At 54.3% G+C, this 21,199-nt stretch overlaps 2 protein-coding genes across 2 annotated transcripts; both read left to right on the top strand.

Annotated features, from left to right (window-relative positions):
• The first annotated feature begins 895 nt into the window (after nucleotides 1-895).
• Nucleotides 896-4,342, top strand: DHODH (dihydroorotate dehydrogenase (quinone)). The gene is made up of 8 exons (XM_065745376.1): nucleotides 896-1,108; nucleotides 1,339-1,538; nucleotides 1,738-1,820; nucleotides 2,334-2,521; nucleotides 2,870-2,983; nucleotides 3,250-3,403; nucleotides 3,474-3,633; nucleotides 3,752-4,342. The coding sequence occupies exons 1-8, from the start codon at nucleotides 899-901 to the stop codon at nucleotides 3,804-3,806; spliced, it is 1,164 nt and encodes a 387-aa protein (XP_065601448.1). The 5' UTR covers nucleotides 896-898; the 3' UTR covers nucleotides 3,807-4,342.
• A 1,276-nt stretch (nucleotides 4,343-5,618) lies between these two features.
• On the top strand, nucleotides 5,619-16,659 carry DHX38 (DEAH-box helicase 38). Its single transcript, XM_065745364.1, has 26 exons — nucleotides 5,619-5,969; nucleotides 6,425-6,609; nucleotides 6,754-6,858; nucleotides 7,262-7,421; nucleotides 7,534-7,652; nucleotides 7,794-7,870; nucleotides 8,070-8,225; nucleotides 9,112-9,273; nucleotides 9,359-9,466; nucleotides 10,310-10,422; nucleotides 10,527-10,664; nucleotides 10,911-11,097; nucleotides 11,183-11,368; nucleotides 11,800-11,940; nucleotides 12,124-12,234; nucleotides 12,906-13,022; nucleotides 13,274-13,381; nucleotides 13,495-13,607; nucleotides 14,161-14,369; nucleotides 14,451-14,605; nucleotides 14,681-14,836; nucleotides 14,910-15,044; nucleotides 15,128-15,253; nucleotides 15,620-15,715; nucleotides 15,962-16,083; nucleotides 16,219-16,659. Exons 1-26 carry the CDS (start codon nucleotides 5,647-5,649, stop codon nucleotides 16,301-16,303), a joined length of 3,693 nt encoding a protein of 1,230 aa, XP_065601436.1. The 5' UTR covers nucleotides 5,619-5,646; the 3' UTR covers nucleotides 16,304-16,659.
• Nucleotides 16,660-21,199: the final 4,540 nt, after the last annotated feature.

Raw genomic sequence — 21,199 nt, 5'->3', positions numbered from 1 at the left:
GGTCTGCTCCCATCTCCCTCAGGAGCAGTGCTGCAGTTTCCCACTCCAGCAGCGTGTTCAGACAGCTGCTGGAAGTGCGAGTGGGGGGCGAGAGGGAAGGGGCTGCAGAACACTGCGTTGTGCTCTGGCTCTGCCGTGGGCTAAATCTGCTCCATTCTCCCGTGGCCTTCAAAAGCTGTGGAGAGCTGAATTCTGCCGGAGTCTGACTGGCAGAGCAGGGTGATAGGAGTCCTCTGGGCATGGTGCTGGCAGAGTTGTTGGTACAGTGGTGGTCGGTTTCTGTCACGCAGTGCTGTTCTGTTAGGGGAAGGTGCTGCTGAATATGATGTACTCTCTTCTGTACAGTGTATCTGTACATAACACACTACTTTTCTTTGAAGTTTTTGGTTGATTTGTACCTTTAGATTAGTTGCTAATAAAGATGGGCTGTGAGCAGCTGCGGCCGCGGCCTCTGGGTTGCGTTTGTCTCGGGGCCGCGCGGGGTAAGGCCGCGGTTACTGCGGTCCGGCTCTGCTGGGCTGGTGCGCGTGGGAGAGCCCCGAGGGAGAGGCGGCGGCGGCGATGGGTGCGCGTGTGTGAAAGGGGGCGGTGCCGCTGCGTTAGGACCTCTGTCCCTCGGACGAAGGTCCGCCGTTAACCCGCCCGGCCGCTGCGCGGGGCGGGGCTCGGGGCATTCCTGCCGGGCCCGCCCCGTCCGTGTCTCCGGCGCCGCTGCCGTTCGCTTTCCCCGCCGCCCGCCCTGTGGCGCGCTGCGTTTCTATTGGCTGGAGGGGCTGTTGCCCGCCAACCGCGGGGCCCGGCTGCCGGAAGTGGCGCCGCCCGCAGTGGTAGTGCCGCTGCGCGTGAGCGGCCGCGTGGCGGAGGACGGGAGCGGCGCGGGTGCGGGGTTGCCGGGCTCATGCGGCGCCGCTTGCGGTTGCTGACGGCGGCGCTCGGCGGCTGCGGGCTGCTGCTGGGCTCGGCGTTGGCGGCGGGCGACGAGCGGCTGTACGCCGCGGCGGTGATGCCTGCGCTCCGCGCCGTCCCCCCGGAGACCGCCCACGGCTTGGCCCTGCGCGCCGCCGCCCTCGGGCTTCTCCCACGCGCGCGTCCCGACGGCCCCGCGCTGGTACGGCTCCGCGGGCGGGAGAAGGAGGAGGGGGTGGCCCCGGGAGTGGGCGGCCGGAGGAGACCGCTGGGGCCGGGGCAGGCGGCCGACCCCGTCAGAGAATGCGCCCGGCGGGGCTCGTGAGGCGGTCCCGCGTGGGAAGTGGAGAGGGTACCGCGGGGACGTCGCGTGCGGGAGAAACGCCCGGGGCCGCTCCTGCTTCTGTTCTCCTTAGCGGAGCTTTTCCGCAGGAAGTGCGCGTCCTTGGGCTGCGGTTCCGCAACCCGCTGGGGCTGGCGGCTGGCTTCGACAAGCACGGCGAGGCTGTGGACGGTCTGTACGGGATGGGCTTCGGCTTTGTGGAAGTGGGAACTGTCACGCCCAAGCCTCAGGAGGGCAATCCGAAGCCCAGAGTGTTTCGGCTGGTGGAGGATGAGGCGGTCATTAACAGGTGGAGTCTCACAAACTGCTGAAAGGAGCTCGTGGTGGTGTAGGGGGCAGAAAGTACCTAGGAGTTCCCGGGTGTCTCCTGAACGCTGGACTGAGTGTGCTGAGCTGAGTCGTGGAGCCGATTTGCTCTCTTGCTCCCTTTTCCTGCTCAGGCCTGGTAAGTGCTAGCTCTGCCCTGAGCCTCATCTTTTTTGATGCAGATATGGATTCAACAGCCACGGGCACGCTGTGGTGGAGCAGAGGCTGCGGGCACGCCAGGAAACACAGCTCAAGCTCACAGCTGGTGAGACAAGCTTGTAAGGCTTTGCTCTAGGGATTGGCCGAATGGATTTGGGGGTCTCCTAGCTAGCTAGCTGCGGGACAAGGGAAATACACAACACAATATCTGGTCACAAAGGACCTGACCAGGGTGAGGTGTACTGCGACAACAAGAAATCTCAGGGCTCTAACTGGACGCCTCTACTGCTGGTTTCTGTGTAATAGAGGCTTTGCTTACTGTTTTGAGTTGGATGCATCTTTTGAGAACATCCGAAGCCAATAGGGTTCCAGCTGGCTGCTTTCCAAGGGCAGCTTCTATGAGCGGCCTGTCTGGAGACAGTGGGGCTGGAAGGTGCTGACTGGGCCAGCTGCAGCAATGCTCCTGTGGCTGCAGAATTGTCTGAGGTCCAGGTCCAGCTCCAGGAAACTCGTTCTCATCTTGATTTTAGCTGGTACAGGGGCTTTCTTTGTCCAGTGCTCTGACACCTTGGGTGGCAGTTGGTCCTTATGCACCAGCTCAGGCATGTCTGCATTCCAGCGGGAATGCCTCTTGGAGTCAACCTGGGCAAGAACAAGAGCTCTACAGATGCTGCAGCTGACTACGTGGCTGGAGTCCAGGCACTGGGCCCCTTGGCTGACTACCTGGTTGTGAACGTGTCCAGCCCGAATACTCCAGGACTGCGGGACCTGCAGGGCAAGGCTGAGCTGCGGGACCTGCTGACCAAGGTGGGTGAAGAGAGAGGTTTCCTGGGGTGGTGGACAAAGCCACCAAGATGTCCTCTGATCAACTGCTGAATCTGTGAGCCAGCATTGTGTGCTGGAGTGCTGTTCTCCAAGAAGAAGCAGTTGAATAGTGAGGCAATGCTTAATGTTCCACTCCTGCAAGCCACCTACTCTATGGCAACACAAGTCACAACAGTTCTGCCTGGGCCCTCAACTCGTGTGTGTTGTACACCCCAGGCCCTGTGCTTTTGGTGCTGTATGGGGAGAAAAGGGCCTCGCCCTGTGCTGCCTGTGGCTGTTTGTACAGGTGGTGCCCCCCACTGAACACTGTTCCTATGTGTCCTGTTGCAGGTGCTGGCAGAGAGGGACATGCTGCCATGTGAGCGTAAGCCTGCTGTGCTGGTGAAGATTGCCCCGGATCTCACTGAACAGGACAAGCAGGACATAGCTGGTGTTGTGTGTGAGGTGAGCAGATGGGGACCCAGTGCAATGGTGGCGAGAAGGGGAAGCTGATGAGAAGCTGTGTGTGTGCACATCCTGGCTCTGGCTGCCTGGAGGGACAATATCTTGGGTAGCCATAAATCTGAGGGTCTGCATGTATCCCACTGGACCTCTGGGACTGTGCAGGTAGTGAGGGATGGCTGCTGGGGGACATCCAGGCTGGCCTGTCAGCCTGTTTGTTGACCTGGCTGTTCACAGCAGCTGGGTCCTCACTCTACTGCCTCTCCCAGGTTGGTGTGGACGGACTTATTGTCAGCAACACCACCATCAGCCGCCCCAGTGGCCTCCAGAGCACACAGCACCTGGAGCCTGGAGGCCTCAGTGGGAAGCCCCTGCGGGAGCTTTCCACACAGATGGTACGGGAGATGTATGCCCTCACCCAAGGTAGGGACAGAGCAGGGCTCAGGATGCATCCTGCTGTCACCTCTGCTGTCCTGACTGTACTTGCCCACAGGCCAGGTGCCCATCATTGGGGTGGGTGGGGTGAGCAGTGGCCGTGATGCTTTGGAGAAGATCCGTGCTGGAGCCTCACTTGTGCAGATGTACACAGCACTCGTGTACCATGGGCCCCCAGTAGTGGAGACAGTGAAGCGGGAGCTGGAGGAGCTACTGAGGTGAGCAAGGGGCCCAGGGAGGGTTGTAGGCAGCTGGTGCCTGTGCATGAACACTAGCGCTTTGGGGCTGAGCAGCAGTGCTGGGCCTGCCAGGCTGACGCGCGTTGTTCCTAATTAGGGAGCAGGGGTTCAAGAGCATCATGGAAGCAGTTGGAGCAGATCACCGACGCTGACAGATTGCAGGATCAAGGTCTAGCCAAGAGGAGCCATGGCAAAGCAGGAATGGCTGTGATGCTTCCAGAGTGATTAGGCTGTTACTGAGCCAGTGCCCTGGTCCCCTGGCCTTTGAGAAAGGTCAGTAAAGAGGATGTGGGGCTGCACTGGCAGGAATCTGGGGAGGGGGCCTCTATGCTAATGCTGCTGCCCAAGGCTGTATTTTTGGATTTCCTGTGGGCTGCATTCCCCAGCAGAAGTCAGCAGAGGGTCAGGTTTCACTGGGGCTGAGGAAGGCCCTGGAGGAAAGCCATCTGTGGAGTGGTGGGACAGTCCTGTGCCCACCTTCCCCACAGTACTGACCAGAACCCAAGCAACATGTTGGGTATTCTTTCTGCCCTTCAGTTCTGGAAGCTCTCCTGCTCAACCTGGCTAGTGCTGGGTCATGCACTGCAGCCTCCAGAGCAGCATCTGTCCTCTCTTGCCCTCATCTGCTGTCTGCACAGTGCTTTAATAAACTTGGTACCTAAAGTTAATAAACATTCCTCTTGCCTCATCTTGTGTGCTGCTCTGGTGACACCTCTTTGGCTGCCAAGACTCTAGGAACATGGTTAGCTCTCAGCTAAGGGATCTATGTGCTATGTTGTTCCTGGTCAGTGTCTGGGCTGATCGTGGTGTCCCCACTTGTGCCTGGGTCCGGGCCTCAGAAATGCCAGGAGCTATTTTTTCCCGTTGTTGCTCAGATAGTTGTGGTTATGCTCTGTCATTTGTTATGGAAAGGCCCCGTTTACTCACTCTTCTGGAAGCTGCAAGCTACGTCTGGGGCTTTCTGGCAGCAACTTCTGCTTCAGCCTGGACTGCCAGCAGTCTCTTACCTGTCCAGGGTGAGACTGCATGACTTGGGCAGTGTTCCCTCTGCAGCAGCTCCCACCACTCTGCACTATCGGACTGCATGACAGTGCTGAGCTCTACCAAACATGTTCATGGTCCTGAGGAGCAGCATTTCACAAGAATGGAAGTGAGTGCTGACCCAATGCTGTTTGTAACCCTTTGCTCTCTTTGGTGCTGTGTGCCCTGCACCCACCCCCTTTATTTCTTGGATCTGATTTAATCTTAAAGAATTTCTGACATGATGCTGTCTGCAGCTCTAACGGGCAGCTGGGCCGGCTCCAGGGCACGGCCAGAAGTTGCTTTAAACCCAGACAGGATGGCTGTAGGTGGACGGTGGGACAGCGCTGTCTATGCCTATCATTAAGGACCACAGCGCCTCTCTATGCACTGGTGGGGTTCGCGGATCTGAGCCGCCATGCCCTGCTGTGCCCTGTGCTGTTTGGACTCGGGCAGAAGGCGCTCTTGGAGATGGACGTGCTGCCCCAGAAGGGCTGCCCGCACCAGGGGCAGGTGGGTGACGTCCCGGGCTGGGGCCGCGGCGCCGCCTCTGCCGCTCCGAGACGCGGAGGAGCGAAGCGGAGAAGCGGCGGCGGTACTCACGTCCGCGGCCCTTCCGCCCCGGCTCCGCGTTCTTCCGGTCGCGGCGCCGTGACGTCATCTTGCTGCCATGCCGGAAGTCCGCCCGGAGCTGTGGGCCGCCTCGTTTAGCGGCCCTGGGACTCTATGGTTTCTGGGGCGCCTCCGGTCCCCGGCCTTTGCGTCTATGGTGCGCGCGGCCTAGAGCGGCTCTTCTCGCGGAGCGCTGTGGGGCAGTTATGGCGGCGCTGGGTTACGGTCGCTGAGGCGGCGGTCGGGAGGAGCGGGGCTGAGCCGGCCCCGCGTCGCGCGGAGCGGTTTCCCGCAGGTCCCATGCGTCCCTGCCGCGGTCCGACAGCCCGTTCCTCCGCGGCGTGGTAGCGCCAGGCGGCGATGGCCGAGGCGGGAGACGCGTCGCTGCACCGGCTGGCGGGGACCGGCGCCGAGGCCGAGGCGGGCGGGCTGGTCCCGCGGGCGCGCAGCGCTGCCCCCGAGCAGCACGTCTTCAAGGCGCCGGCGCCGCGGGCCTCGCTGCTGGGCCTGGACGTGTTGGCGGCTCAGAAACGGCGTGAGCGTGAGGAGGAGGTGACGGGCGGAAAACGGTCCCGGGTGTCCTCCTACAGAGACTGGGAGGAGGGCCGCGACGAGGCGGGCAGTCCCGACGAGGAGGAGGACGAGGAGGAGGATCGCAGCGCCCGCAGCTCCCGCAAGGACAGGTGGGCGCTCTGCGGGCTCGGGCAGCCGCCGGATTCTTGCGGGAGCAGGGTGCCGAGCGTGGCCGCAGCGGTATGCTGTGTGTGCAAAGGAACGCCGGCCCTGGAGCAGGGCTGTGGGATCTCTGTGGAAGTCCCGGAACAACTTTCTGACTTGGTTCCTTACCTCCCACATTGTTAGGTCAGGAATGTTCTGAGATGCTACCAGGCCTGCAAACACCTGTCACCCTATGCACATCACTTCTGCTTCCTGATCTTTGGAAGGAGCAGTTTGCTTAGAAGTGCTTATGTTTGAAAGTCTGGATATGCTGAGCTGTCAGTAAAGTGCCAAGAGAAGCATTCACAACCACATACTTCTGCTGTAGCAAAAATCAGGACTAGAGCTGCATGAGACCAGTTAAAGGCTAGTTATTCTTCACTGCTGCTGAATGTTTTTATCTTCTACTCTATCTCTCTAGGCATTATCGTTCTGTCCACGTGGAAACACCTTCCTACACAGGTGGTGTCAGTGAGGAGTTCTGGGAACGCAGCCGGCAGCGGGAAAGAGAGCGTCGTGAACATGGCGTCTTTGCCTCCTCAAAGGAGAAGGAACGAAAGAAGGAGCACAGCAGGGATCGAGACCATGATCGTAAACGGGACCGTGGTAATTGAAACTTTAGTGACCTTCTTCTTAGGTTTCAGTCTTTATCCTCCCTGTTGCCCTTGACTAATGCTTGGTGTATTTTTCAGGGCAGGTTTGGGAAGTTTGTTTGTACACAGGGCACTTGATATTGTTTTCTGTCCACAGAGGACTGGGACAGAAGTCGTCACAGCAGCAGATCAGAAAGAGACAGCTCTTTGGAGCGGAACAGCAGGAGGAGTGAACCAGAGAGTCCCAGGCACCGTCCCAAAGGTAGGAGTGGGACTTGGTAGAATTCTTAGGTGAGGCCTAACAAGAAAAGGTTTCTGATATTTGGAGGTTTTTGCTGTTAGTACAAGTGAAAAAGCCAGTGTTTTGTAGGACTTGTTAGGACACATATAAAACTCTACACTCTTCCAGGAATATGGGAGTGGGAGTGATCTGCCAAGTGTATATGAAGATCTGGTCGATCCCTTCCCAGTGGGATCTGTTCTGAGGATGTGTGATAGAAATGTTGTCCTTTGGTAGTTTTCATTTGGAGCTGATGTGTGTAAACTCCTTTAGAAGGAAAGCAGATGGGTACCCTCTCTGTGCTCCTTGTTAGAAGGTGTCAAGAGGCTTTAGGTTCTTAGAATCACTGTGAACACTATGTGTCAAACTCAGTCTTCTCTGCTAGATGCAGCAACGCCATCTCGCTCCAGCTGGGAGGAAGATGATAGCAGTTACAGTAGTTCCCGCCGCTCACAGTGGGAATCTCCTTCACCCACACCTTCCTATCGAGACTCAGAGCGCAGCCACAGGGCATCGCGGGATGTAGATCGACGAGACCGGGACAGGTATCAGTAGATGGGTGTGCAGTGATGTGGTGATCTGCAAGGAAGGGAAGGATACGTGTAAGGTGAACATCTATCTTTGTGCACTGGTTTCTCTCTCGTACTGTTTTCTCAGGTCTGTAAGGAGCAAATATTCAGATAAGACACCGTTGCCCACCCCGTCCTACAAATATAATGAGTGGGCTGATGACCGGAGACACCTGGGGTCCACACCACGACTGTCCAGAGGCAGAGGTGAGGAGCCTAGAGTGGGCTGTTGAGGCTGGACAATGACTGAATCCCCTTGCAGGACAAGGACAGGTTTTGTGGGATTTCCTCCACAAGTGACAGCCTGGTGGGGCTGCTGGCCTGTGCTGACTGGCTCGCCTTCTTTAGGGCGACGTGAGGATGGGGAGGAGGGCATTGCCTTTGAGACGGAGGAAGAGCGCCAGCAATGGGAGGACGACCAACGGGTAGGAAGCCCAGGCAGGGAGCAGGGCATTCAGTAGTCACCAGGCTCTGGGCTGCTGCCACTTTACCCCAAGGCGCCGGCAGGGCCTGCATCTGCCACTGGTGGTAGGTGGCTTTCCCCCAGTGGCCAGATGGGGAGTGGCACCGGAGTCCAGCCTGGCTGGGCAAGCAGCACATCTCATTGCTGCATCTCTCTTCTAGCAAGCTGACCGGGACTGGTATATGATGGATGAAGGCTATGATGAGTTTCACAACCCCTTGGCCTACTCCTCTGATGAGTACGTGAAGAAGCGGGAGCAGCACTTGCACAAGCAGAAGCAGAAGCGCATCTCTGCACAGCGGCGGCAGATCAATGAGGTAGGATTTGGAGCTGGCTGCTCTGAGTGTGTGGAGGCTGCTCGTTTTGCTGCCTCTGGAGAGACCCATTTGTTGATGGGATTGGCTGTCAGATAGAAAAAGGCTGTCTTTGTCCTGGCCCATAGTGAATGAAAGGCTCAAAAGGAAACTATTGTTACATTCCTTTGGAAAGCGCAGTCCTGCATGAGTCAGAATTTACAGTTAGAGTGACTGCATGGGATGTGTGTTCAGGGCTTCAGGAATTTAGCAGGCTATTCTACAGAAGGGGTATAGGCTACATTATTAGGACTGTCTACTGTTCCTCCAGTGGATTCTTAGAGCTACTTCCCTTGGCTTGAGAGTAGGTTTGTCTCCAAGCTTTCTAGCATATTCAGCATGTGGTAGGGGCCTTGTGGACAGTTTGCCTTCCGTTTCCTTTGAGACAGTTCTGTTGACTTGTGTACTTCATGTGGCCTCTCTGTTTCCCATGCTTGATTTTAGACAGTGGTTTATTCCTAATGCTTATTTCTGTGCTCTGTAGCCTAAAACCTGCAGTGTTAGTTCTCCACATTTCAGGCTTACTTTTATCTTTGAGTCTCCCAGCTCTCCCCATTTGTGGAAGGAAGACCAGCAGATGCAGCACGGGATCGTTTCCGTGCTTAAAGCTATGTACCGTTGCTGTGATGTGTATTGCAAGTCAGTTACAGATTTGCCTTCAGTAGTTAGCTGCTGTTAGCTTTCTCTTTTAAGAGTAAGTTAAGCCATCCTCTGTTGGTCATGGTCTTGTAGTGCTTTACAGCTAGCTGTCTTGCTTAATTTATTGCCTTGGAATTGGTTTGGGTAATGTGTGTTTCTTGAGTTTTGGGTAATGGAAGGTAATAGTCTTCTGATATGTTCTTTCCTGCAGGATAATGAACGCTGGGAGACAAATCGCATGCTGACCAGCGGTGTGGTTCATCGGATTGAAGTGGATGAAGATTTTGAAGAGGACAACTCGGCCAAAGTGCATCTGCTGGTGCATAACCTGGTGCCTCCTTTCCTAGATGGGAGGATAGTCTTCACAAAACAGGTAAAAGCTGTGGCTAACGGTGCCAGTGATGGGGAGCCTCGCAGATACGAGCTCTCTGTGTTGAAGCAGTGTCTCTTTCCTCTAGCCAGAGCCAGTTATCCCTGTGAAGGATGCCACTTCTGACTTGGCCATCATAGCCCGCAAGGGCAGCCAACTGGTGCGCAAGCACAGGGAGCAAAAGGAGCGTAAGAGGGTATGCTGAGATCTAACATATGTGTTGTGTAATGCCTCACAGCCTTTATTTGGACTTAGTAGAATACAAGCTTGGTAATGGTAAGGTGTTCCCCATGCTTTTGTGATCTGATATATCCTGTTCGTTGCATTGTCTCACAAGTAGCTGCTGTGATTTCCTTAGGCACTGCCTGGGATCTTAATCACTGTGCATTTATGTAAGGGAGCTTGATCTGAAGCACATTTAGATGGGGAGAAAAGAGCAAGTGGAAAAACACAATGTAGCTTGGGGACAGTTGGCATTCAGTGTGGTAGCAGGGTAGATCTTATCATGTCTCAGCAAAAGAGTTCTGAGTAATAATATGCAGGAAGGTAGTGTATTTGTGTGTATTTCTCTAGTAGAGGGACTTTCTCTAAAGCTTATGTGATAGTGATTAGGAAAGCACTGAATCTGAGCTGGTGTACTGTGAGTGGAAGGGAGGAAGTCCTGATATCAAGTGAGAGAAAACAGAATGATGAGAGTGCCTGTAAATAACTGTCAAGAGCAGGAAGATTAGCTCTAGATCAAATTTTTGTACACTTAAGTGTAAATTCAATGGAAGGTCAGCACCTGAAACCGTTTTTTAGAGGGTTGTTGATCATCGTGTGATGTCTTTATCCAGACCAATGTCTAAAAAAGCTCTGCCCCTGGAAAAAAAGCTCTTGCTTGGAAGAAAGAGACTTGATATAGGAATGGAATGTGTGTTCCCTCCTTTAGCACCAGGGGATTGAGGCAAACGTGCTTTTCTGGCCTTAGGAGTAGGACTGAAGGAGAATGATTTTTCAGTCCCCATTGTGGCACTTACATTGCTCTTTGCACTTCCAGGCTCAGCATAAACACTGGGAGCTGGCAGGCACAAAACTGGGAGACATTATGGGGATCAAGAAGGAGGAGGAGAAGGACGAGATGGTGTCAGAAGATGGGAAAGTGGATTACAAGTAGGAGCTTTTGGACGACTTCTGCCTAGCTGGTGTTGTTATGCCTATGCTATAGGCAAAGGAAAGTGCGTGAGACAGTTTCAAGACTTCTCATGTTTCCTTAGGACTGAGCAGAAGTTTGCTGAACACATGAAAGAAAAAAGTGAAGCAAGGAGCGAGTTTGCCAAGAAGAAGTCAATTCTGGAGCAGAGACAATATCTGCCCATCTTTGCTGTGCAGCAGGAGCTGCTTTCTATCCTCAGGTATGACTGCTGGGAAACTGGTCATAGTGAGGCATTGACTTACATCTCAGGAACCCAGGTGGGAAATTTTCCTAGATACGTGTTCAGTTTGGAAGCTGTACCCTCAGAAAACAAAGCCTATTGCGTGGTGTGATTATTAGCAGCTCTTCTGCCAAAGTAGGACAGCTTTTGGTTGGACAACCAGAACTGTGAATGCAGAAGCCAGTCTTTGTGGTGTATGAATAAGTATGGCTTCCCTTTCTTCAGGGACAACAGCATTGTGATTGTGGTAGGGGAGACGGGGAGTGGGAAGACAACTCAGCTGACACAGTACCTCCATGAGGATGGCTACACTGACTATGGCATGATTGGCTGCACCCAGCCCCGCAGAGTGGCAGCCATGTCAGTAGCCAAGCGTGTCAGTGAAGAGATGGGAGTCCGTCTGGGAGAGGAGGTGAGTCTGGCAGCATGTGTAGGCATGCAGGCCCTAGTGCGTGTGCAGGGCTGGTGAAGACTTGCTGATATCTCTGCTTTCCCAGGTGGGCTATGCCATCCGGTTTGAAGACTGCACATCAGAGAACACAATAATCAAATACATGACAGATGGGATCCTCCTTCGTGAGTCACTGCGGGAGGCTGACCTGGACAACTACAGTGCTATCATCATGGATGAGGCGCATGAGCGCTCTCTCAATACTGACGTGCTCTTTGGCCTGCTTCGGGAGGTGTGTGTGAGCCTGGACTACAGAAGGACAGCAACACAGGGCATACGAGCTGGTCTTAGGGCAGAGGATTGATAGGGACAGTGCTTCACTCCCACATCAGAACAGAGACAATGAACAGAGAGTGCCACATCTCTGACTGCACTTGCTGCTTAAACATCCTGTTCCCTGTTTCTTAAATCTCCCCCGTAGTGGGCTGCCAAAGGTTTGCTGGAATAAAACAGCTCTAGATACGGAGATGTTTGCGTCTTTCTCAGCTGGGGACAGCTTGTCTTTTAAGTGGACAGAGTGTGTGTGTTCCCTGGCATTAGTGGTTAGTGTTTCTAGAGTACAGTGGGAGCTCAGCCCTTTGCTGTTGTTTCAGTAGTAATGGAAGAAGCCTGGAGCCATGTACAAATACCACTTGCTTATTGTCTTTTTAATCTGTTTTCTAGGTTGTAGCGCGACGCTCGGATCTGAAGCTTGTTGTCACCTCTGCCACCATGGATGCTGATAAATTTGCCTCTTTTTTTGGGAATGTTCCCATTTTCCACATTCCTGGGCGCACCTTTCCTGTTGATATTCTTTTCAGCAAGGTATGGTCAACATAGTAGAGAGAGTTTGTGTTGTGAAGGGGTTGTAAGGGTTGTAACTTGAGTATACCCCACTCTGCAGTGAACGGAGAGGAAAGACAATGGATAGCTATGTTATGGTGCAGTCTTACACACGAGATGAGGCAGGTGAGATTACTGGTGTCTAATGTGAACTGTGTCTTTCAGACACCGCAGGAGGATTATGTGGAGGCTGCAGTGAAACAAGCTTTGCAGGTGCATTTGTCTGGTGCTCCTGGAGACATCCTTGTCTTCATGCCTGGTCAGGAGGATATTGAGGTGAGCTGGTTGGCCACGAGCCAGCAGTGTGTCCTTGTGGCCAAGAAGTCCAGAGGTATCCTGGGGTGCATTAAAAAGAGTGTGACCAGCAGGTCGAGGGAGGTGATGCTCCCTCTCTGACGTGGTGAAGCCACAGTTAGAGTACTGTTTCTGGTTCTGGGCTCCCCAGCTCATGAAAGACAGGGATCTCCTAGGAGTCCAGCAGAGGGCCACAAAGATGATTAAGGGCCTCTGGGGCATCTCCTGTATGAGGAAAGGCTGAGTAACCTGGGTCTGTTCAGCCTTTGGAAAAGAAGATTCAGAGGGGATCTGATAAATGTTTATAAATCTCTAAAGGGAGGTGGGAGGCAAACAGATGAGGTCAGGCTCTTCTTGGTGGTGTGTAGCAATAGTACAAGGAGTAATGGTTTAAAACTTGAACATAGGAAGATCTGTACTAACACGTGGAGGAGTGGAACAGGTTGCCTGGAGAGGTTGTACAGATTCCTTCTATGGCGATATTCAAGACCCATTGGGACACCGGCCTGTGCAACCCTTTGTAGGGAACCTACTTTAGCAGGGAGGTTGGACTTGATGATCTCTTGAAGTCCCTCCCAAGCCCTGCAATTCTGTGATTCTATAATTCTGGTTCTTATTTTTTGTCTTACATTAACACTCTTCTTTGTGTCTAGGTGACTTCCGAACAAATTGTGGAGCACCTTGAGGAGCTCGAGAAGGCACCTGCTCTAGCTGTACTGCCTATCTATTCTCAGCTGCCATCAGACTTACAGGCCAAGATCTTCCAGAAGGTGCTGATGTGTACTCTGATGGGACTGGGCAGAGGTGAAACTAGCACAGGGGAGTCTATTGGGCATGGCAGAGAGGTGCAGAGGTGTCTTTTTTTATGGTACTTGCAGGGCAAGGGAAAGCATCTGTCCTCTTTAACTTCCCAGGAGGTCACCCATGTCCTTCTAGGTTCTGTATGGCTGCTCTGCAGTCTTCCTCAGTTTTGCAGAGGCTGTTGACCAAGGAATTTGACGGATGTGTGGTATGCTTGCAGGCTCCAGATGGGGTGAGGAAGTGCATTGTTGCCACTAACATTGCAGAGACCTCACTGACAGTGGATGGTATCATGTTTGTTATTGACTCTGGATACTGCAAGTTGAAGGTAAGCAAAGGCTTCCTATACTGTTCATGGATCTCCAGCATTGGGTTGATTGAGTTCTATGGCAGTGACTCAGCCTTCCTCTTGCTTCAGTCTGTTCTCCTTGTGCCATGCAGGTTTTCAATCCCCGTATAGGCATGGATGCGCTGCAGATCTACCCCATCAGTCAAGCCAATGCCAACCAGAGAGCTGGCCGAGCTGGCCGAACAGGCCCAGGTCACTGCTTCAGGTAGGCTCGTTACTGGTGTTCCTATTCCTATCATATTCACAGCAGGACATCTGGCTGTGTTGTTTATTTTTTACCTCACTGAAGAGTTGTTCATTGTCTTGAGCCTCTTGTGGGGGTGAGGACTTCGGGCAGGCCTTGAGGCTTTCAGACTTGGACCAGTATCTCTGCAGAGAAAAGAATATGCTCTCTTTTCTTTCCTTGCCAGTCTTCACTTGCGACTCTTTCCACCTTTGCTGAACCAGATGCTTTGATGCTCTCAGGTTAATAGTCAAGCCAAAGGCAGTTTTCTCAAGGCTTTCTTTGAGGCTAGCTTGCACCCAGGGAAGAGCTGTTTTTGAGAGGAGTGTACCTTTGTGCTGCAGCCCAGGTGCCCTTATGTGCTGGGGAGTCTGCACGGTGGCCTGAGGAAGAACTTCTTCCCTGGGATCTTGTTTGTTGGCATGGCTAAGTGCAGAGCTGCTGCTTTGTGCTGTGCCTGGCTGGGTTGGGAATGGCTGGCCCTTCAGTGAGGTGGCCTGAAGGGGAGGAGCATGCTTTTGACATCTTTCCCCAGGCTGTACACCCAGAGCGCCTACAAGAATGAGCTGCTGACGACCACAGTGCCTGAGATCCAGCGCACCAACCTTGCCAATGTGGTGCTTCTGCTCAAATCTCTGGGTGTGCAGGACCTGCTGCAGTTCCACTTCATGGATCCACCCCCTGAGGACAATATGCTCAACTCTATGTACCAGTTGTGGATTCTGGGGGCCTTGGATAACACAGGTACTGACTACAGGGGCAGGCTGTCAGCTCACAGGACTGCTAGGACCTGCCCACCTGCTGATTCTTACAGTATTCCTACAGGTGGTCTGACCTCAACAGGACGTCTCATGGTGGAGTTCCCATTGGATCCTGCGCTCTCCAAAATGCTCATTGTTTCATGTGACATGGGTTGCAGCTCTGAGATATTGCTCATTGTTTCCATGTTGTCTGTGCCTGCCATCTTTTATCGGCCTAAGGTACTCATTTGATCCTTCATCAGCTTTGGGCCTTCATCTGCATTGTGACTGACGTGTTCTTTGCTTATTCTTCAGGGCCGAGAGGAAGAGAGTGACCAAGTGCGGGAGAAATTTGCTGTCCCAGAGAGTGATCACTTAACTTACCTGAACGTTTACCTGCAGTGGAAGAACAACAGCTACTCTACTCTGTGGTGCAACCAGCACTTCATTCATGCCAAGGCCATGCGGAAGGTGAGGTTGTGTCAGTGCTGGGGGGGTGAAGCCTTATGTGGGAGAGGGATGTGACTGCTGTGTATCTGTGCAGGTGCGGGAGGTGCGTGCCCAGCTCAAGGACATTATGGTGCAGCAGCGGATGAGCCTAGCATCCTGTGGTACTGACTGGGACGTTGTCAGGAAGTGTATCTGTGCTGCGTATTTCCATCAAGCTGCAAAGCTGAAAGTGAGAGGGGTCTATGCTCATCTGGATGATAAGAGACCCTCCCCCCTGGGAATGGGTGTGCTAACCACACTTCTCCTGTGCAGGGCATTGGGGAGTATGTCAACATCCGTACAGGCATGCCTTGCCACCTGCACCCCACCAGCTCCCTCTTTGGCATGGGCTACACGCCAGACTACATCGTATATCATGAACTGGTCATGACCACCAAGGTAAGCTTGAGCTGAGGGCTAGCAGAAAGGGTGAGCTGTGCTCCAAGGGAGATTGGAAGCTTTGCTGTGATAGTAGGGCCTCTTGGAAGGTCCCATTCTCATCCTCTCGTTTCTAGCAACTGGGTGTTTTTGTGCAGGCTGCAGTGTCTTGTGTGTCTCTTTTGTGATATTTTCCTGGCTTCTGTGGGGTATCTTTGTAGTCTCACCAACTCCAGCTCTGGAAGCTTTTGAAGTCAGGAATAATTGTCTGGAAAGAAGAATTGCTATCAAGAAGTGGAGGAGGCAGGGAGCTGCCATGGCTCTGTCAGTGATGCCCAGGCCCTGGCTGTCATCCTGCTAACTGGATCTTTCCTTCTGTCCCTGCAGGAATACATGCAGTGTGTCACTGCTGTGGATGGAGAGTGGCTGGCAGAGTTAGGCCCCATGTTCTACAGTATCAAACATGCTGGCAAGTCACGTCAAGTGAGTTTTTCTTTCTAGGACCATGGCAGACAGAAACAGCAAACTACTACACTGGAAAGGGAGTGTGTGTGCCTGGGTGGGGCTCCTGCTGCATGCAGCCCCACTGCACACCTGTTTTGCTGTGGGAAGTCCAAGCTAGTTTTTTGTTGGTTTTTTTACATAGAGTGATCGGGGTTGTGTGCTTGCAGAAAGTCTGCTGCTGCCCAGGCCTATACCTGTTCCTGACTTGCTGCTGTTTTACTGCAGGAGAACCGCCGACGTGCCAAGGAGGAGGCATCTGCCATGGAGGAAGAGATGGCTCTGGCCGAGGAGCAGCTCCGTGCCCGCCGGGAGGAGCAGGAGCGCCGAAATCCATTAGGCAGTGCAAGGTGAGTGCTGACACTGTGTGAGCTTCCTGTTAAGAGCGGTAGTGAGCTGTGTGTAGGATTCCAACTTTCCCCAGGTGTTCCTGGTGCAGGAGAGGTTTTCATCTTCCACTGATCACCATTGTCCTTTCCTGGCAGATGTACTAAAATCTATACACCTGGACGGAAGGAGCAGGGGGAGCCCCTGACGCCACGACGCACCCCAGCCCGCTTCGGCCTCTGAGGAAGGAGTGCCCATTGCTGTGTAGCATAAAGACTTCCCAGGAGCAGCTGAGTCTTAGGGCTCAGTTCCTCTGACTGCTCTAAGGCTCGCCGCAGCTTTTGGCCCAGGAGGGCTTTGATGCTCAGCACTATTTTGTTACAGAACAGAAATAATTTTATTTGTTTAAAAGTTGTCAGTCTTCAACCCTTCCATTGTTTTGTGTCACTTCTCTTTCTGGAGAGTGTCACTCACCTGGAGGTGAGTTCCAGGGCAGGGACAGCCCTGCAGAGTTCTCCAGAGTTCTGCAGGGCTGGTGTAGTCAGGTTGCTGACATGTAGAGCCTGGGACAAGGCAAATAATTACATTGTAATAGAGGACAAAGAACCAACTACCGCAAAGGCAGGTCTTCCGTGACCTATGGCCTGGGCAGGCAGCTAGTGCCTAGCTGTCCCTGTACACAAAAGAGCGTCAGCACTGTTTTGGGCCAGGTTGTGTCCGTTACTCTGCTAACCTTCATCTGCTCACAATTGTACTCTTCATGTGTTCTAGCCCAGAGGTATGTGTTTGCCACCTGCAAGCTGTCCAGTGTGTCTTGAAGGTGTCCCCAGCACAGTGAGGGCCCACTGCCAGCTGCCCCATGCTCTGCCCATGGAGGGGCTGGGATGGGGGCATGGAGGAGGGCAGCGAGCCCGGCTCATAGGCTGCAGGGTGGAACAAATGCCATGATGTTGGTATTGCTGGAGCACCCAGCCCATAGGGGCTGCAGGCACCTGCTCTGCTCCCTTGTTCAGACAGCTCCTGGAGGTCTCAGGCATTACTGCTGCCCAGCTCTGCAACATGCTGGTGTAACCTGTGGCAGCTGTGAAAAATGGTGACAGTTGCACCAATGCAGCTGCAGCAGAGCTGGTTGCCCTCCCCCAGCCCTTGTACTGTCCCCAGGCCCCAGGGAAGGGCTCTCTGCTGTCACAGGTGAGGGCTGCCCAGGGCCTCTCCACTGCCTGCCCACCAACCAGCACTTCATGCCCAGTGCCTGGCACTGCTTACCTGGGTCTGACAGGACTCCATCTCCTGCTGCTGCTGCTGGGTGGGGCTGCTCAGCTCTGCCATGGCCACCTCTGCTCCTGGCAGTCTTCCCCAGGTCTCTCTAGGCTGGCACAGAGCAGTACCACCACCAGGCTGGAGGCACATGCGGCTCTCCCAACTCCTGCAACACCAATCCCTCCTGTCCAGGAAGCAGGGCCCCAGTGGAGCCTGCAGCCCTCACCTCCCTGTGCTGCACTCCCCCTTGTCCACACTGCATCCCCTGCATCCCTGCCCTGGCCTGGTTCTGTGGACAGCATCTGGAACCAGAATGCAGCGACACTGTGCCTCACCTGGGTGGTACACAGCAAACTGCTCCTGGTACCGCTGTGCAGGGGCTGAGCCTTCTGGCGGCCTTGTGCTGCTCGTGTTCGCACCCTCACATCTCTGTGCTGCCCTTGTGCTGCACTGCAGCCCTGCTGCCAGCCCCCAGGTGCAGAGCAGAGCAGCATCGTGCTCGGTGCCATGCCCTGGGACCGCTGCACTTCTCCAGGCCTCGCGGAGCTGCACGGTGCTGCCAGAGGAAGGTTCGACCACATGGATGGAGGTTGCTGCTCTGTGTTCTGTCCAAAAAGGTAAAAGTAACAGGAACAAGTTGTTGGAAATGAAATTTCAATTTCTCCACGCCCTTCCCTGTCTGCACGGTTTCCTGGCATGGATCAATAGTGTTTAGACAGCCAGGGAGATTTTTTTTTCTTCTTTTAAAGCACCAGATCAATAGCAGGAGAAAACACAGCGCTGATCCCTCTGCTGCATGCGCTGTGGTACCCGCACAGATGGGGCCTGGCAGCCCCAGCAGCGCAGTGCCCACAGCGTGGGGGGAAATGGGCTCCGAGGGCACTGAGCTCAGCCCCAACACTGCTCGGGGGCTCCGGGGTCGGTGCAGTGCCCGCGGGGGTGGGAAGGCCCAGAGGAGCTGGCCTGGTACAGATGTACTCCTGGTCCTGCCCGCCTGGCCCTCACCACACTCTGCAGTTCCACGAGTTTTAGCTGGGAAATGCCACTGCCGTGCAGAACTGCTGTACTGAATTTAGCCCTAGTTTCTGCCAAGGTGAGGGAGCAGCATTTCCCGGCAGCACCGCACTATGCGGAGCCGTGCTGAACCGCGCCACGTCGCCTGCCCTGCACGCCCACCCTGCCCACTGCCGGGACGTGGGCTGAGGCGGGCGCTCTGTTGGGTGAGCGGGCACCTCAAGCAGAGCAGCACTGCGGTTGGAGCCGTCTCACTTTAATTACTGCCACAATGTTATTCTTTTCAGTGCCACGTTAATTGAAATTAAACAGCTGCCACATTCTGGCTGGGACAAAAGTGAATCCATTTTCATTCCTCTCTGGTGTAATGAAGACTGACATGCTGTGAGGAAACAAAGGCGATCCAGCTGCTGCCTCCAGCCACACACGCACGACAATTACCGGCCCGCGCAGCCCGGCCTCACCCCCCCCCCTCCTCCCCCGCTGCCACCGATGGGCGGAGCGGGGGGGACACAGTGCCCGTGTCCTGGGGGGAAAGCACAGGAACACCGCAGTGAGCGCGGGCACTGAGCACAGGCCCCGATGCCCTTTGTTGAGATGAGTCCCAGCCACGGGGACGGGTGTGGCACTGCCCCCTCTGCCTGCCCTCACTGCCAGGGTCACCCATCTCCTCAGGGTCACCCACTGCGGTGGGCCTGGTGGCTTCAGCCCAGCACTGAATGCTGCTGGCAGCCCCTCGTGGCCCCGGCGCCTGAGCGAGGTGGGAGCTGAGCCAGGTGTCTCTTCCCAGTTCTATTCCATCCTCTTTTTTTAGGACCAGGCGCACGCTTGTGATGCCATTCAGTACTTTAAGGTATGCAAAATGAGGCACTGGTGCAAACCTCATTAACACCCGCCTCCAACATCATTAAGATGTTTCCAAGAAAATTAATTGAGAGACTCATTAAAAATAAATTAAGAAAAATGCGTTGCAGAGCGCCTGCTCCGAGCTCGTAAATCACGGCCCAAAGCTCCCGGCTGCTGCGCAGGCAATTAACGGCGGCCGATTTGTTTTATCCTGACTGCGAAAATTAGAAAGCAGACGTGGAGATTAGATTAGGGACGTCTGTCAAGCGGAACTTGGAGTGAATATTTTAGGATACTAAATAGAAATCGGTAAAACAAAGCCAAGACTCCATTCAGAACGAGGCAGGCAGAGGAGGGGAAGGAGGATGGAGCGTGGCACCGCGTCCCAGGAGTGGCACTGCGGTGCTTTGATGTGCACACTGAAAATCAGGAAAAATCTCTGGGTAGGGAAGGCTTTAAACCATGACGTCCTTTGTTGCCCTGTCCCCTTTGTCCAGCCAGGCCCAGTTCCCGTGTGCTGAGGTCCGGCTCCCGGCGCACTCAGCAGCTCTGGGTGCTGCTTTGGAAGGATGTCTGTCCACGTGTGCAGAACATTTCATAGCTTACAAATCTCCTGCATGAACTGCTGCTCCCTGGCAGCTCCGTCCTGGCTGTACGTGCCACAGCACAGAGGGAGTGCCGCCTCCACGCCATCGCTACGTGTGATTTCAGTTACATTTCAGTATTTATTGCCCATGCTAATAATGCAATGTCTTGAGAACCCCATCTGGTTGTAACTCCCACTGAGCAGCAGCCTCCCCACCATGACCCGGCGCAGCGGTGCTCTGCCCAGCCCGTCCCAGCACCGTGCGGTCACTGTGCTGCTCCCAGTGAGATGTGACCAAGGAAAGGGAAAGGAAGTTCAGAGCAAAACCAAGATCACTTGAATACGAGCAATTCCCTGGAGCACAACGGGCGATGACACAGTCCTGCAACAGGCAGAGCAGATACAGTGTGGACAGAAAGAAGGAACAAATGGTTGCGTGGTTAATGACAAATCCACGCATGCATGGACTGGGAGAGACCAAGGAAGGTGGCCCACCACAGCAGAGCTGCTGGATGCTGCAACGAGCCAGGTGCAGGCAAATGACACTGGGCCCTTGCTCAATGTGCAGCACTGCTTTCGGGGCTCCAGCAGCACCTGCTCAGCACGCGGGGCCAAGTGCTGCTGCAGGTGTGGGTGCATGGGGGGGGAGCGGGGGTAGTTAGCTCATGCACCTGTATGTGAGCCACTGTGTGAAGAACAGCATCAACAACAGGAGGCTCTTAGATCTTGCGAGAAAAGCACCTCTCAGTTGAATGACAGGGAGGTGGAATAGGCCAAATTCAAGCTGGAAATAAAGCACATGCACCAACAGTTACTGTCATCAGAGTTAACCAAATACTGCAAGGGCTGTGCCACCAGCGGGCAATTAAAAATACAGTCTGGACAGTTGTTCCAGTGCTGGTTCGCCTCGTCCTGACTCCAAAGCAGCGTTAATTCCATGGTGCAGCAGTGGGGCAGGAGATGCCACGGTGGTTCACTGCCCCTTTGGTGACAGATGTGCTCATCCCTGGGGTGGTTCGGGGGCTCTTTGCTTGGTGTGTGCTCCAAGGGGCAATCCATACAACAGAAGTGCTGCAGGAGATCGTGGGCCAAAAGCTCCATGCAGATTGCAGCACTGCTCAGGGCCTGTTCCCAGCAGGTGAGCAGACACAGTCACAACACGGCAATGTCACACCCCGGCTCAGTCCGCTCTGGAACATGTCTGCTTTGCAGCTAAAATTTTCTGTGCTGAGCCTTTGCCTGAAGATGCATTTAATTCAAACGTTTGATTAACCTCCTCTCAAGTATTTCTGAGTTATGGAACGAGTGGAAAAGTACTCTCATGTACAAGCTTACTGGTGTTAAAAATAACTCCAACTGCAGGAAGAATAGCTGCATCTTTTTAAGCGTAACCAGGCTTCGTTCCCGCAGGGCCTCACTCTTCCCCCAGAAAC

This window comes from Cyrtonyx montezumae, unplaced genomic scaffold (assembly GCF_038088225.1).
Source record: "Cyrtonyx montezumae isolate F1298 unplaced genomic scaffold, pur_monq_1.0 scaffold_35, whole genome shotgun sequence".
Taxonomy (NCBI): domain Eukaryota; kingdom Metazoa; phylum Chordata; class Aves; order Galliformes; family Odontophoridae; genus Cyrtonyx; species Cyrtonyx montezumae.
Note: the sequence above shows the minus strand (reverse complement) of the source record. Positions and strands in the feature narration are given on the sequence as shown.